Source organism: Lethenteron reissneri, chromosome 54 (genome assembly GCF_015708825.2).
Source record: "Lethenteron reissneri isolate LAM-NWPU_2019-01 chromosome 54, ASM1570882v1, whole genome shotgun sequence".
NCBI classification, from domain to species: domain Eukaryota; kingdom Metazoa; phylum Chordata; class Hyperoartia; order Petromyzontiformes; family Petromyzontidae; genus Lethenteron; species Lethenteron reissneri.
In genome coordinates this window covers 3112764-3127498 of record NC_083832.1, presented here as the reverse complement: position 1 = coordinate 3127498, position 14735 = coordinate 3112764, and the positions used below count along the sequence as shown (strand labels likewise).

The window sequence follows — 14735 nt, the reverse complement described above, 5'->3', positions numbered from 1 at the left end:
TGAGATGTTAAATACCTCGCCTGGTATACAGGAGGTCGTGGGTTAGATCCCAACCCTGACGGCCTGCATATTTAGAGTTTTCATGTCTCTCTCTCTCCCCGTGGTGGCGTGGATTTTTGTCCGGGTCCTCCGGTTTTTCCCTTCCATATTTAGGGGCCGTCCATAAATGACGTCACGCACCTAGGGGGGGGGGGGTCAGACATGTGTGACGAGGGGGGGGGGGTTGAGAAATGTGATGTCACATCAAAATGCGCAACTTTAAATAAATATAGACAACACGTTCTATTTAATTAAATAGACTTTTAAATAAATGTTTTCTCCTACAACATTAGAGTGCAGCGCCACATTAAATACGCACTACAATGACAATAGTTTTAAGCGATTTGAACCATGTTTTATTTTCGGGAGGGGGGGCAGAGCATTGTGATGTCATATTTGAGGGGGGGTCTGACTTTTTGTGACACCGTGTGACGTAGAGGGGGGGGGGTCAAAAATCGTCCCAAATTGCGTGACGTCATTTATGGACGGCCCCTTAGAATCGACGCGCGTTTAGAATATTTGGCTGCTACTATAAATCCCCACGTGATGAAAAGCCACTTCGTTGAGCTATCATTTGCGATAGCCAGGTCACTTCTGAAAAGATCTACATAGTTCAGTGGGCCTTGCCTGCTAAAATAAAAAAAAAACGTTTTGGTTACCCTACTGATTGGAGCCCAGGGTCTCAGCGGTGTTGAACTCAGCGTCTCTGACCTCGTGGCGTCCCGCTGAGCCACCAGGCCACCTCGACAATCGACGGCGATGGTGACCATAGCGGCAGGGTGGTTCGCTCAGTGAGCCGCCTCGCAGCGAGAACGGCCTCTGTTCGATTCCTGACTCGGGCGCATTAAACGTGTCGAGTTTGTACGTTCTCTCCCCGTCCTGCATGGGTTTTCTCCCGGATATCTGCTTTCTTCCCATTGCTATGACAAAACAAAACAATACACTGTAACTGGAATTGGTCAAAAAACATCACAATGCAAAAAAAAATACGTGAAAATTACTCATGTGGAATGACACACAGCGTAGCAACATCGGCCCTTTCTGCGAAAGCGTTGCTGGACCCTCCATAAAAATATAGTTGAAGATAATTTGAAAAATGATTTTATTCGCTGGTGTTTGTAGGGAGCTGTGGACACCGCTTTGATCAACAGCATCGACACGATAGAGTTTCATTCATGTTGGGGATCATCGTTACGTGGGGTTAAGCTATGATGCTGCCACCCACCCACCCAACCCCTAACCCCTAACCCCCTAGCCAACTGCTCGTGACTGAACGTGCAGTATTTAACGTGCGAACTCTTTTTCAATCTTACTCTTAAACGCGTCGAGAATGTGGCCAACTACGCGAGTGTAGAATTTGCCTTCGTCGGATGAAACTCAAATGAGCGTGGTCGGTATCTGTACAGGGTGCTTAAAAATAATGTTAACACTTATATGGGATTCATATTCTCTGGGCATTTCTGGCATTAGTTACCAGCTTAACAAGTGCATATGGGACTACCGTTTTTAATAGAAAAAGAACGGATAATACACTGTAAAATTATAACAAACGTAATTTGAATGGCTTCAAAAAGTCAAAGAGTCTCCACTTGTTCGCCATCGTTGTCAACGCGCGCCTGGAATCTTCTCCAGGTGGTCTCCAGAGCCCGGAGGCACATTTCTCGTGGTGTTGTTGCAAATTCTCAGAAATGTTTACATGTGTAATGGGTTCACTCAACTTGGAGGCAACACTATTTATTAACACGTAACATTAACACGGACACTATACATACGGTGGTGACCACCGTTCCTACTCTCACTAACACTCGGGAGCATTACATAGCGTGACCATGGCAGGGGGACTGCTCTAGAGGAGTTGTACACCCCGAGCTGCCAGTGCTATTCAGTGGCCTAAAATAAAATGTTTCGCTCCGGATGATCGCTGCAAAGTATGACCTGTGTTTTTATTTAGTGTGCTGATCTTAAAGGTGCATTGAAAAATTATAATACTCTGATTGATGCTCCTGCTGTTGTGGAGTGACTCATGCAGCCAGCTATGGCTGCAGGGTTTTGGTAGTACATGTTGTTTGTCGTTCATTGTGAAAATTCCGTCACAGTTCCTATGATCACTGTTTCATTGCTTTATTTGGGTGATTTCGAAAAGTTTACTGGTTTGGCCACGTTTGTTTGTTGTAGTACGGAGTAAGACTGATGGCCTTAATCTAAGTTGTCTTGTGGTTGTTGTTGTTGTTTGACTTGCATCCCACTGGTATTTTTGTACACAGCGTTGGTGTACGGTGTTTTTTTCTACAATATTTAGCTGTCTTTTCTTGGATTTTCTGTTTGCACTCAGTCACATATTCACTTTCAGATGTTTTCTTATTCATGTTTTTGTTTTTTGTTGGTTGCGGTTGCACCCGATTCAAGAGCCGAATGGCTCACAGGGCTATACCTAATAAATTAACTTGAACTTGAACTTGCTTGGTCACGAACGACTTCTTATGGTGTCTTCATCCCGGAGTAGAACAGCCCCACTCACTGTTCACATTCCGCTTATAACCGCTCAGGCGTGGCCGACTCCACCCCCGGCCACGCCCCCCTTCTCGATCCTTTGGGAAGGTCCGGACCCCCAACCACGTGACCCCCAAGCTGCTCCCCTGGGGCTCCTGATCCCCCTTTATCCGGTCACGTGTCCTGTTGAGTGCCACGACCTGACACGACCCCCGTGACACACACCTACAGCCCCCATACCGAGCCGCCACAGTAGTGATGTCATATGTCCCTATGCTCGTACAGTCCCGACATAGTAGTGACGTCATATGCCACTACACATGTGTAGTGGGTTCGATTGGGGCGCACACTAGAACTGGAGGCAACGCCCGGGCTTTCTCGCCCGGGCTTTCCCACCCGGGAAACAGCAGCGGCGGCGGCGGCGTCCTTTCCCCGCGGCTCCGGAGCTCCCTCCCCGACGGCGGCGAAGCAGCGGCGTGATGACCTGTCCCGCCGCTCTGCCTGCAGCGCCATCTCGCTCTCTCTCACCGGGGCTGCAATCCCCGGGGCTGTCTGGAGAATGATCGTCACGCCGTCCTCGTTTTATGACGGCATCCAGGTCAGTTGTTTTCTACATGTGCGCATGTTACTACACTCGGCTAACACCTAGCAATTTCACATTTTCTGACACCAAATGTAGTGGGTTCGATTGAGGCCGACACTAGAACTGGGGGCAACACGTTGATTAAATAACACAACAGCTACTCTTAACGTTAACAGGATAACGACATAGGGTGGTAACCACCGCTCCTAACTTAGCTAACACACGGGGGATACTATATTACCGTACCAGGACAGCTCATCACGCTGCCTGGTCCACTAGCGGAGACCGGAGACCGAGGACCGTAGATGGCGGCTTCCTTACCAGAGTTGACCCAGCAGAACAGCCCCACTCCCTCCCGGGACTTGGCTTATAACCGCTCCGGCGTGGCCGGCTCTGCCCTTGGCCACGCCCCTTTCCAGATCCTTCGGGAGGGACCCTGGGTCCACGTCACGTGACCCTCACACCCCCATGTGGGGGGGGGGGGACATCCCCCCTAATATTCAAATATGCTCAAAATGTCCCCCCCAATATATTGCTATAAAATAGATTTCTGTTTATATGATTGTGGTTATGGTTGTACTTTCTAAATCTCTAATCTCTGCCATTACATGCAATGAAACAAGAAAAGGTAAAACATAAAAAACAGAGCAATGTAATACAATACACTATTAGACAATATTCTAAAACAATTAATAAAAAGTCCATCGTATGTGTTAGTGATTTTTTTTATCTTTTAGGCAGGAAATGGCAGGAAATTCGCGTTCAAATTTAGATTTTATTTTTCTGGGGGGGGGGGGGGGACCCCAGACCCCCTGGATTTGGTCCCCCCCAATGTTGACTCTATGGCTACGGCCTTGGTGTGAATACACCACTACACATGTGTTTGAAGCACCCTGTGTACAGCCAGCATATAAGTACGCTATGTACAGAATTAGTGACCACCTTAACAAGTGCAAACTTGGAATTTCGCTTTGGATGCCTTGAATTTGTGCCACAAATAAACGACGCCGATTAACAAAGGTGGCGGTGTGTAGAGTGGACGGGTCAATCCAGGCACCGGCCTCTGCGAGGACGTGAACCAACATGTCACACTACCCCCCCTAGGGTTTTAGAACAAGGCCACGAAGCTCATCGTTCATTGTCAAATGTAAATATTTTTAATGCGCGAGAATATATAAACAAGGCCAGCCAACACCCCTCCCTCACCCTCCTTCTCTCGACCGTCTCACCTCGGCCACCCAGTTCATCGCGCGCGAGTTGGACTCCTGGAATCCACGTATTTTTGTTTTTGCGACAGAGTTGAAGCTGTCCTCCGTGCTCGTGGTGCCTCTTGAACTCTCATTGCGAGGCGCAGCACAGTCGCAGTAAGTCAACTGGGCACTCGTGTTTCGAGAAGTGTGGCATTTACCGTATTGGAAAGTTATTATCGTTGACCACTCTTGTTTATACTTTAGAATGGCTGATCGTTTCAATTTCTATTCAGGCATTTAGCCATTGGTTTATATTATATACTTTCCATTACTTTCCTCCTCTTCGAGAGAGATGGGGTGCATATGAGAGCATGCACATTTTAAACCAAAGTTGAACAGCTATAAATGATATTTTTTAAATACGAGCTTAATTAGGGTTAGGTCTAATTAATATCGCACCATCTCTCTACTTTCACGGTATACATTTTAAACTGACGTAAATACGCATAAATAGAGGGACAACATATGACGATCACACAAAAACTACATTTTATGATACATATATACACATGCTCAGACACAAACACACAGAAAAACAAAAAAATCACACACGGATGAACAAGCACACCAAGACATACACACACACACACACAGATAGATGCACTACAAAATAACAGCATGGGAAAAAAAGGATTACACGGAGAGAGAAATATAGAGGAAGATGCACAGAGATATGAAGAGAGAGATATGGGGAGACAGACGCAGCAGGCAAATACGCAGAGAGATACGGTGAGAGAACCACGAAGAGACCAGATTATTTTATTGATTTTAGCAGGTCAGGCCCTCTGAACTATATAAGCTCGTTTTCAGAAGCGAGCTGGCCACAAATGGAATGCTCAACGCAATGGTTTATCATCACGTGGAAATGTATAGCAGCCGCGTACTTTAAATGCGTGACGATTCTAAATGTGGAGGGAAAAAAACCCATAGGACTCTGAGAAAAATCCACGCGACAATTGGGGAGAGAGACATTGAAACTCATGCAGACCAGCCGAGGTCGTGAACGTCTCGCCACCTCGGCGCTTGCTCATGGTATCTCGATCGAGATACAGGGACGCGAAAAGTCACGGAAAGAAACAGGCAGATGAATGGAGATCAACGCTACACTCTTCCTTATGACAGAAGACGACTGGAACTGTGCGCTTTGAAATCTAAATTGAAAATTAATTGATTTAGGACCGCTTTTTGTGTATAGTCTCTTGTCTCTCCTCCGCACCTCCGATTAGCACGGTTGACTAAGTACGGTACTAAAGAAGCTCGACGCACATACAGACATACACTTACACAGGCCTCGATTCGTGTAGATTTTGTGACTATTCCACATTTTTTGATGGAACGTCGGTAATTTTAGGAGGAATATCAGCCTTGTTTTTTTTTGACAATTACATACGGGGGCCATCCTGCCCTCCTGCACCCATTTGGGCACTCGCTAAGCGGCTGACAGTGGAAGAGGGTTCGGGTGGAGCCGAGCGGCTGGAAAACGATTGCCAATCATTTTAATTTGGAGCAATCGCTTTTTTGAGACACGTCCACCTTACGTGTGTATGCTGAACTTGTTTCGCACCCGTGCGCCGTGGCCAACCGTGCCTAATCGCAAGGTGGAAAGAAGTGGACCTCCACGACTTGGGCTCGAACAGATCGGGGCGTGGAGACGAGGAGAGAGAAAAGAAACAAAAGACACGCCGAGAGAGACAGTCAGGGCAGGGGACAGCCAGAGAAGGAAAGGCAGAAAGGAGCATAAAACATGGTAGGTTAGAGAAGGGCATGGTGATAAATATGGTCACTTTAAACTGTTTAAACATCTTGTGTTATAATGTAAAATAAAAATAGGTGTTACCCTTTCTGGCAATAAAATAGGTAGCAATGTATTTATTTGGTATTAAACAAATTTTTTTTATACATTTTTGCATACTTTGATACTGGAATAAAGGTCCCACAGATATTTTGTGTCGGGTTTGTTTTACCTAAGTACCCAAACATCTGATGTATGGTCAGCGCCTCTGCCTGGATCTGTGCAAATGGACTTCACTAAGTTATCTTTCTAATACAGTCACGAGATTCATCCTCAGGAAGGGTCCTGTATTGAATTTGTATTTGTAAGATGTTTTCAGCCCAATTAATGATGAGTCGTATTTGTTATTATACGAGAGGAAACATGAGCATCTGCAGAACCTAGCCACGCCCAGTGCGAGGGGACAACACTTTATCCCCGTACAGATGAAAACAGATGGCAACTAGTCTACTTGGCACCTCCTCGACGCACGCGGGAAGGGTGTTTCACAACATTCGTGCGGTGATCCACGTGCATATCCACCGGGCTTAAAATGACAGTTTTGTCAAAAACTGGCAAACTTAAACAAAATCCCAGGCAAACTTGGTGTTGTCTAACGTGAACATATCTTAAAAATGAACGGACAGTGACATCCCAAGCAGGACAACGAAAATGTCGAAAAAGCCCAATGAAGGGTTATCTGTGGAATTAATTTCACGTGTAAAGTGTGCGCTGTTTGACAATTTGCGATGTTGGTTGGTTCTCCAGCACAATGTGAAGCCGTGTGCTGTGTGATGGCCACTTCACTCACAGCACGTGGCGCAGCTGAATTAATGGCGTCTGTAATTCGTTTTTCTTTCGTTGAACCTCAGGAGAAATGTTGGCCGCGTGCAACACCGCGGCCGCAAGGACACACGCCAAGAGCTTGGAGCAACCAGCTACGGTGGACTACAACGCAGAAGGAAGATTGGCTGAGGGAGGTCTGGAGGAGCCATCCGAACGGGCGCTGCCTACGAGGGAGAACTGGCGCCACAAGATGGACTTCCTGATGTCCGGGGTGGCCTTCGGTGTGGGTCTTGGAAACGTCTGGCGCTTCCCCTACCTGTGCTACAAGAACGGCGGCGGTGAGCTTGTGTGGCCTGTTGTACGTGTGGATGTGGGCGTCTGTGAAAGAAGAGATGTGTGGCTCATCGGATTCCTCCTGTATGAATACATATTCTGACTCTGATTGTGTATGTTGAGCTTGAGCGGGAGTGTAGTAACGTATGGTGTGGGCCAATCCGTTTAAAAGACGATGCTTATATTATCAGAGGATGCTTTTTGTTTGCATGTTCATCACAAGTACGTGCTGTTAATGCAGACAGGATTCCTTGAATACGGATTCTGTTTGGTGTTTTAACATCTTTACACGTGTTTTATTGCCAGAAAGGGGAAACCCCATTGTTATATTTTAATACTGCCAAGAAAGGTCCCATATTGTAGTGGAGTAACGGTTAGCGCGTTGCGCTGCGAACCCGGTCACCCCAGTTTGATTCCCGCTCACGGACAACACCAGTGACGAATATTGCAACCGGTCCTGGGCCTCCCCTAGGTCGACTCAGCCTCGAATGGTGTGTAAAACATCGCTGTGAGGAAGACAAAGGCGGTCGGGCGTGGTGTTGGCCACCCACCCCTTCTTACCCCAACAGTCTGTTAAGGCTACACGGGGGATCTTTGTCTTTGTTAAACTTATATCGCACTGTACGTAAACAACCGTGCTAATCGCTGGCTCCTGTTGAATCTACGACATTTCCACAGTGTATTAATCACCAGTGTTTGAATGCTCATTGTGCAATGCCATTCTTTGTTTCGACAGAGTTGTGACACAAAGTCGTGCCTTTGATGCTCTACTCACTCACAAGTTTATTTTGCACGTTCGGTTTTTGTTGCAATCAGCCAATCACCCTGCGTCCTTGGAGCGAAAGGTGCTGGAGATTAAATGATGATGCAAATTCTCAAGTCTATCATCAGCAAACAGTCTTCAGGGGGAAATTTACAATCAATCGAGCGCCTGTATCCTCCATTCGATTTCTGTAGTCGATTCTAGATTTGAAGCTTTCGTGACTGCAAGGATTCATACTCTTAGGTTTTTTTCGGTAAAGTCACGTAGGGGAAAAAATAATAATACTATTAAAAATAATAGAAATAATTATATAAGAATAACTATGATATTAATTATTTTATTTCTATTATTTCTATAATAATTATAACAATTATTTTATTTCTATTATTTCTATATATTTTTTTTATTCTGTAGTCGACTCCACGGATGTCGAGTGCGCAGACGGTAAAAGTGGCGAGATGGTAACGACCTCACCTGAGCACAAATTACTTACAGAGGCGGGCGTCATTCCCCGTAAATAAATAATATTAAAAAACAATTTTTTTAAAACACGCTTTAATGAAATGTACTAGTAATGGCAGAACTCCACGACTCCAGGAAATGGCCCCGAAGCTTGCCATAGTGTAAGGGACCGTGGCCAATTACAGCCAACGTCAGTTGACCGTGGACAATTAGAGCCAAGCCGAAACATAACATGTAAAAAAGATAGTTTAAATTTGTTTTTAAATGATATAATATAGTATTGTCATCAGTATGACATAAGTATACCAAGTTTGCAGTCGATGCCACATTGGGAAGTGGGTTAAAATTGAGTTACAAGATTTGAGGATACAACAACAACAGACAGAGTGAGTTAAATAAAAGCGTGTAATAAAAATAAACAAAATCCACGCGTCTCCCCGTGCTTCCTGTCTTTGTGCGTCTCTGCCAGGAGCCTTCCTCGTCCCGTATGGCCTGACCATGATCTGCACCGGAATCCCCCTCTTCTTCTTGGAGGTGGCGATGGGGCAGCTCACTCAACAGGGTGGCATTGGAGCGTGGAAGATCGCGCCACTTTTCACTGGTACGGCGTTTTCAATGGTAGCGTGGTCCGAGGAGGGGGGGGGGGGGGTCTATCATACGGCCCCCGCCAGAGGGGTATCGACTGCGGCCTCGATTCGTGGAGACAACTGATGTCCGCTGTTAAAACAGAAACAAACGCGGTGAACCACTAAATCCAAGGTGTTCAAAGAACTGGAGTGCACGGTTTGGTGTCTTTGACTGTAGGTTGGAAATGCACGATGATAAGGGGCCGTCCATAAATGACGTCACACGATTTTGGACGATTTTTGACCCCCCCCTCGTCACACGGCGTCACAAAAAGTCAGACCCCCCCTCAAATATGACGTCACAAAGCTCTGCCTCTCCCCCCCCCCAAAACATGCTTCAAATCGCTTTAATGTGCCGCTGAAGTCTGATGTTTTAGGAGAAAACATGTATTAAAATATATTTAATTAAGTAGAACGTGTTGTCTATATTTATTTAAAGTCGCGCATTTTGATGTGACGTCACATTTCTCAAACCCCCCTCCCTCGTCACACATCGTCACAAATGTCTGACCCCCCCTCTCCTTGGTGCGTGACGTCATTTATGGACGGCCCCTAAGCAAATAGATAGATTAGTCCGGCGAGATTACAGGCTCAAATTAGAGGATGACCTGGATTGTTGGCTTTGCGTTAACTGTTGTAATAAATAGATGGTTGCTGTCCAATGGGTTTGATATATGAGGTTTGTTGATTGTACGGTGTATTTGACTGCTCGTTGGTGGCTTGCTATGAAGTCATGACCAACTTCACGGTAAAACGAGGTAAAAACGAGGTCACCATCGAGTCTTTTCTGCCTACACGGATCTGTGCCAGACAGCCACTGCAACCTTGTTTACTGACTGTTTTTTCATAACGATGGCATCCTGGTGAATGTTGGCCTATGTCCGTTTTCGGCGATGCAATGATTGCGATTTGCCGGACAGTGATTGATTTGCTGATGGCAAAGATAAATGAACGAATCATGAAATGCGAACTGTCCCTCCAGTGGAGTCCAATGTGAATATTCATAATTAAAACGAGGGAATGATTCGGATGCTCGAGTCAACGTAATACCCTAGGGCCTAGACCACTGGATAATACTGAATGTTCTGCCTCTGACAACTGCAGGTCTTCACGGATGGTGATTACAATATTTAGTTGTGGTTATTAGGCGGCAAGCCAGTGGTGTTTGTGACAGTCTTGAGATTGGCGGCTTTGAGGTCTCTCTTTTTTATACGCTTTCATTTAACTCACTCTATCTGTTGTTATTGTTGTCGTTGTTGTATCCTCAAATCTTGTAACTCAATTTTAACCCACTCCCCAATGTGGTATAGACTGCAAACTTGGTATACTTATGTCATACTGATGACAATACTATATTCTATCATAAAAAATATATATTTTTAAACATTTTTTTTTATATGTTATGTTTCGGCTTGGGTCTAATTGTCCACGGTCAACTGACGTTGGCTGTAATTGGCCACTGTCCCTTACGTTATGGCAAGCTTCGGGGCCACTTCCTGGAGTCGTGGAGTTCTTCCATTACTAGTACATTTCATGTAAGCGTGTTTAAAAAAAAAGTTTTTTTTAATATTACTTATTACTTTTTTTAGTTATATATGTATGTTGAACTTCTTTCACACCGTACGTAGCCAACCGTGCTAATCGGAGGTGTGGAGAATGTCGAACTGTGTTCGTGCAGTGGAAGCTTTGAAAGCTTATTTTGAAACAATTATAATACTAAGTAAGATGCTTGGCCCAGGAATGAGTCACCAAGTAGACAATTAATTATTTCTCCAAGACGATTCCAAACCACAACACCGGTCCCCATGATGTAATGTCAGAATATGTTGATAATTTTAATACAAGTTAGTTAATTCATATTTTGTGTACTTTTAAATAATGTGTCTGTTTCTAGACATATTCTAATGGCCCACATGCCAGTATAAAAACTTTTATTTGAGAGACATTTCAAATGAAATTAATACAGGTAGGAACAATAGGTTCCACACTGCCCACCAGGGATTATTTGTCTGTCTGTCGTGCATATGGGGAGGGGTGGGAGGGGTGGGAGGGGTGGGGCTGGGTGGGGAGGGGAGGGTGGGGAGGGGTTGGGTTGGGTGGGGAGGGGCTGGGTTGGGTGGGGAGGGGCTGGGTGGGGAGGGTGGGGCTGGGTGGGGGGTGCGAGGGGTGGGACTGGGTGGGGAGGGGCTGGTCACCCCGTGGTGCCCTTATAAAACTCAACGTTTAACCTACACACTACGCTATACACGATACACTACACTTATACAGGTAGGAACAACAGGTTCCACACTCTCCACCAGGGATTATGTGTCTGTCTGTCGTGCACGAATGCGCTGTCCAACTGTCCAACCAAGTTCCTACCTGCCCACTCCGAAGGAACGTGTTACCAGGGCCCCATGGTGTAATATTGCAGTCTCCATCACCTATTCACTAAAATATATCTGGCCTATCGCTCTGTGAGGAAGACGGGCTATAGCCCAAAACGTCACCGATTATAGATCTTTTGTTTTCCTCTTCAGGGCAGAGTTATTAATGCGTGTGTTGAGATTGTGTGAATATCTACAGTTAGGTACAGGTGGGCAAACCAAATCTCCAACCCTCTGTGACTGCCCCTGCACTTTTAGAAACGTGCATTGAGATTATTTAGATTATTTTGGTGCTATAGATGTCCAAATGATGGGCCACTTTGTTGAGCTATCATTTGTGGGCAAGTCGCTTCTGAAAAATAAGTTAACACCTCAGTGGGCTTTGCCTGGTAGGATGGGGATGGTTTAGTTTGATTTGTATTTGTGTGATTTGTTGACCTTTCTTGTACTTTGCACTATTATCATGCTTTTGTATTGTTTGTTGTTGTAACGTTCTTACCCGCGCCAACTGGACATCTGTGAAAAAGAGCTTTATAGCTCATCGGATTTCTCCAGTATTAATACATCTTCTGATCTGATCCTGATCTGAGCTGTTTGCCTTAACGTTTGAACCACTCAGGCATCGGCGTGGCGTCGATGGTGATCATCTTCCTCAGCTGCAGTTACTACGCCGTGATCCTGGCCTGGTCCCTCTACTACCTCCTGCACAGCCTGACCACGGCTCAGCTGCCCTGGACCCACTGCCGGGGCTGGTGGGTGACGGCCGCCTGTTCAGAGACCTACTCGTCGTGCCCGACCAACGCCACGGCGAGCAACGTCTCTCTCGCCCGGAGCCAGGGAGCCGGCAATGGGAGCAAGGCAGCAGAGTCGGTCTGTCCCGAGAGGAGCTCACCCACCACAGAGTTCTGGGAGTAAGTGGAGCGTCGCATCGCGCGGCGCTTTCAAACGCGCTGCTGCGGCCGTCTGGAACGCTCTTTCGATATTAGAAATCCACTGGAGCTACGTGCTTTTGAATAGCCAGGATTGAATCTTATATCTTTTAGAACTGCTTTTTGTTGTTAGTTTGTTGTCTACCCACCGCTTCTCTGATTAGCACGGTTGGCTACGTACGGTGCGAAAGAAGTTCAACGTACATACATACCCAAGTTGTATTACAGGACTCATCAGAGCAGGTGGAGCGAGGGAGGAATGGATTTATTTGGGAGAGAGGGGGGTGGGGTTGGCCAGGTTATTGCCGTTCTGGGCTCAGGTTATTTGACTGTTTTAAGGTTTAGGAATGGACCCCCATGTACGTTGTGTATTATTACACGCTTTCTATTAACTCACTCTGACTGTTGTTGTCGTTGTATCCTCAAATCTTTTAACTCAATTTTAAGCCACTTCCCAATGTGGTATCGACTGCAAACTTGGTATACTTATGTAATACTGATGACAATACCATATTCTATCATAAAAATATATATTTTAAACATTTTTTTTATATGTTATGTTTCGGCTTGGGTCTAACTGTCCACAGTAAACTCACGTTGGCTATAATTGACCACGGTCCCTTACGTTATGGCAAGCTTCGGGGCCACTTCCTGGAGTTGTGGAGTTCTTCCATTACTAGTACGGTACATTTCATTAAAGCGTGTTTAAAAAAAAGTTTTTAATATTACATATTCTACTCGGAGCACCATTTAATTCATACTCTTCTGTCAGACGCGTAGCTAGGGGGGGCAGGGGGGTACATATGTCCCCGGGCGCCAAGGTAAAGGGCCGCCAAAATGAGGCTTACAACGTTACATTATAACTTATTGCGGCGGGCACGGCAGCCTGAAACTACTGCACAAATCTACACCTCAACCTAAAAGTTTATATATCCCGCCACACACAGCGTACATGTCATGTAATTACATTTTGGTACGCGCGCCTATTAAGAACTTACATGGAAGAACGTCCCAAACAACAGACAGGCGCAGTCTTTCAGCCTTAGTCACTGGCCTGTTTTTTGGTGGCGGAAACTACGACGGCCTATTTTGAGTTCTTATTAGTGACACCACCACGCTCCAGGCGGCTGCAGCAGCCGGAGCAGCCCACGCACGTCAACGTAGCGTGGCCTTCATTTAGCAGCAATGTCTACAAGGCTCACTTATACATGTACGTCGCTCGTATCTTATATTTGAATACTCACCTGTATTAAGTTTCTGGTTTCACAAAATTTGGCACTACGTGGCCATGAGGAAAATTTGAATGCGGATGAGGATAAAAATGTTGGAAACTTTCTCGCGCTGATCAAACTCGTTGCTCAGTATGACCCATTGTTAGCAAAACACGCACAGCACGCAGGAGAAAATCCGGGATCAGTTTCTTATTTGTCACCGGAAATCCAGAATGAATTTATCCACGTACTTGTGTCGACTGTAAAGAACCAATTGTTGAGTGATATCAGGAAAAACAAGTACTACGGTATCTTACTTGACTCAACTCCTGATCTAGGACATCGGGAACAGCTTTCTCAGGTCATAAGATTTGTGGATGTAGATTTTCAAACTAAAAAAGTAACTATCAAAGAATCATGTTTAGGTTATATCGAGATACATGTGAAGTACCGGTGAAGACGCTTGACGCCGAGGTTGAGGCACACGTATATTTATTTCACAATACGACAGTGGGCATATAACACTCGAGGGGGTATCGGCCCCCTCACCCGTATAACTCGGGATACACCCCTAGCAGACTCTGTCCTAGCCCCGAGTCCTCCACTAATGGGCTAGGGGAGGCTATCTGGCCCGACACTGGTAAGTCGGGCCCGGTACCCGGAGTTCCAGACCAGCTCTTACAAGAGCACCGGCTCTGGCTTTCGGGACCACGCCGCTGGCTCAGTCCTGTCCGGCCCTGAAAAGGACATCGAACTAGGGGAGTCCAGGGCTCTATCTAAGACGTCTTCAGTCTTCTTCCTTTAGCTTAAAACATAACTGCCGAGCCCTTTGAAACATCCCCTTTTATACCCAACCCCTCCCTGAGGGGTGGGGCCCCGGGGGATCATAACGTTCGAACCAGCCCCCCCCCCAGGGTGTCTGGCTCGGACGTCGTAGAGAGCACTTGCTCGTGCACTTACGTAGCCCCGCCCACTGTGTTTGTTTTCCATAGGCTGCCATGCATAACGGGCCCTCTCTTTAACACCCCTACATCACCCCCCCCCCCCCCCCCCCGCATAGCTTGCAGCCGTCCCGGCTGCCAACATACAAAAATGACAATAAAAGTGCATTTACCCCTTGACCGCG

At 46.2% G+C, this 14735-nt stretch overlaps 1 protein-coding gene across 1 annotated transcript in view; it reads left to right on the top strand.

The window, feature by feature from the left end:
• The first annotated feature begins 4333 nt into the window (after positions 1-4333).
• LOC133356493 (sodium- and chloride-dependent creatine transporter 1-like) overlaps positions 4334-14735 on the top strand; it is a 29977-nt gene continuing 19575 nt past the window's right edge. The window contains exons 1-4 of the mRNA XM_061574024.1: positions 4334-4476; positions 7006-7257; positions 8947-9078; positions 12089-12380. Of these exons, the coding sequence (XP_061430008.1) occupies positions 7011-7257; positions 8947-9078; positions 12089-12380 (671 nt within the window). The 5' untranslated portion in view covers positions 4334-4476; positions 7006-7010. The remainder of the gene's footprint in view (positions 4477-7005; positions 7258-8946; positions 9079-12088; positions 12381-14735) is intronic.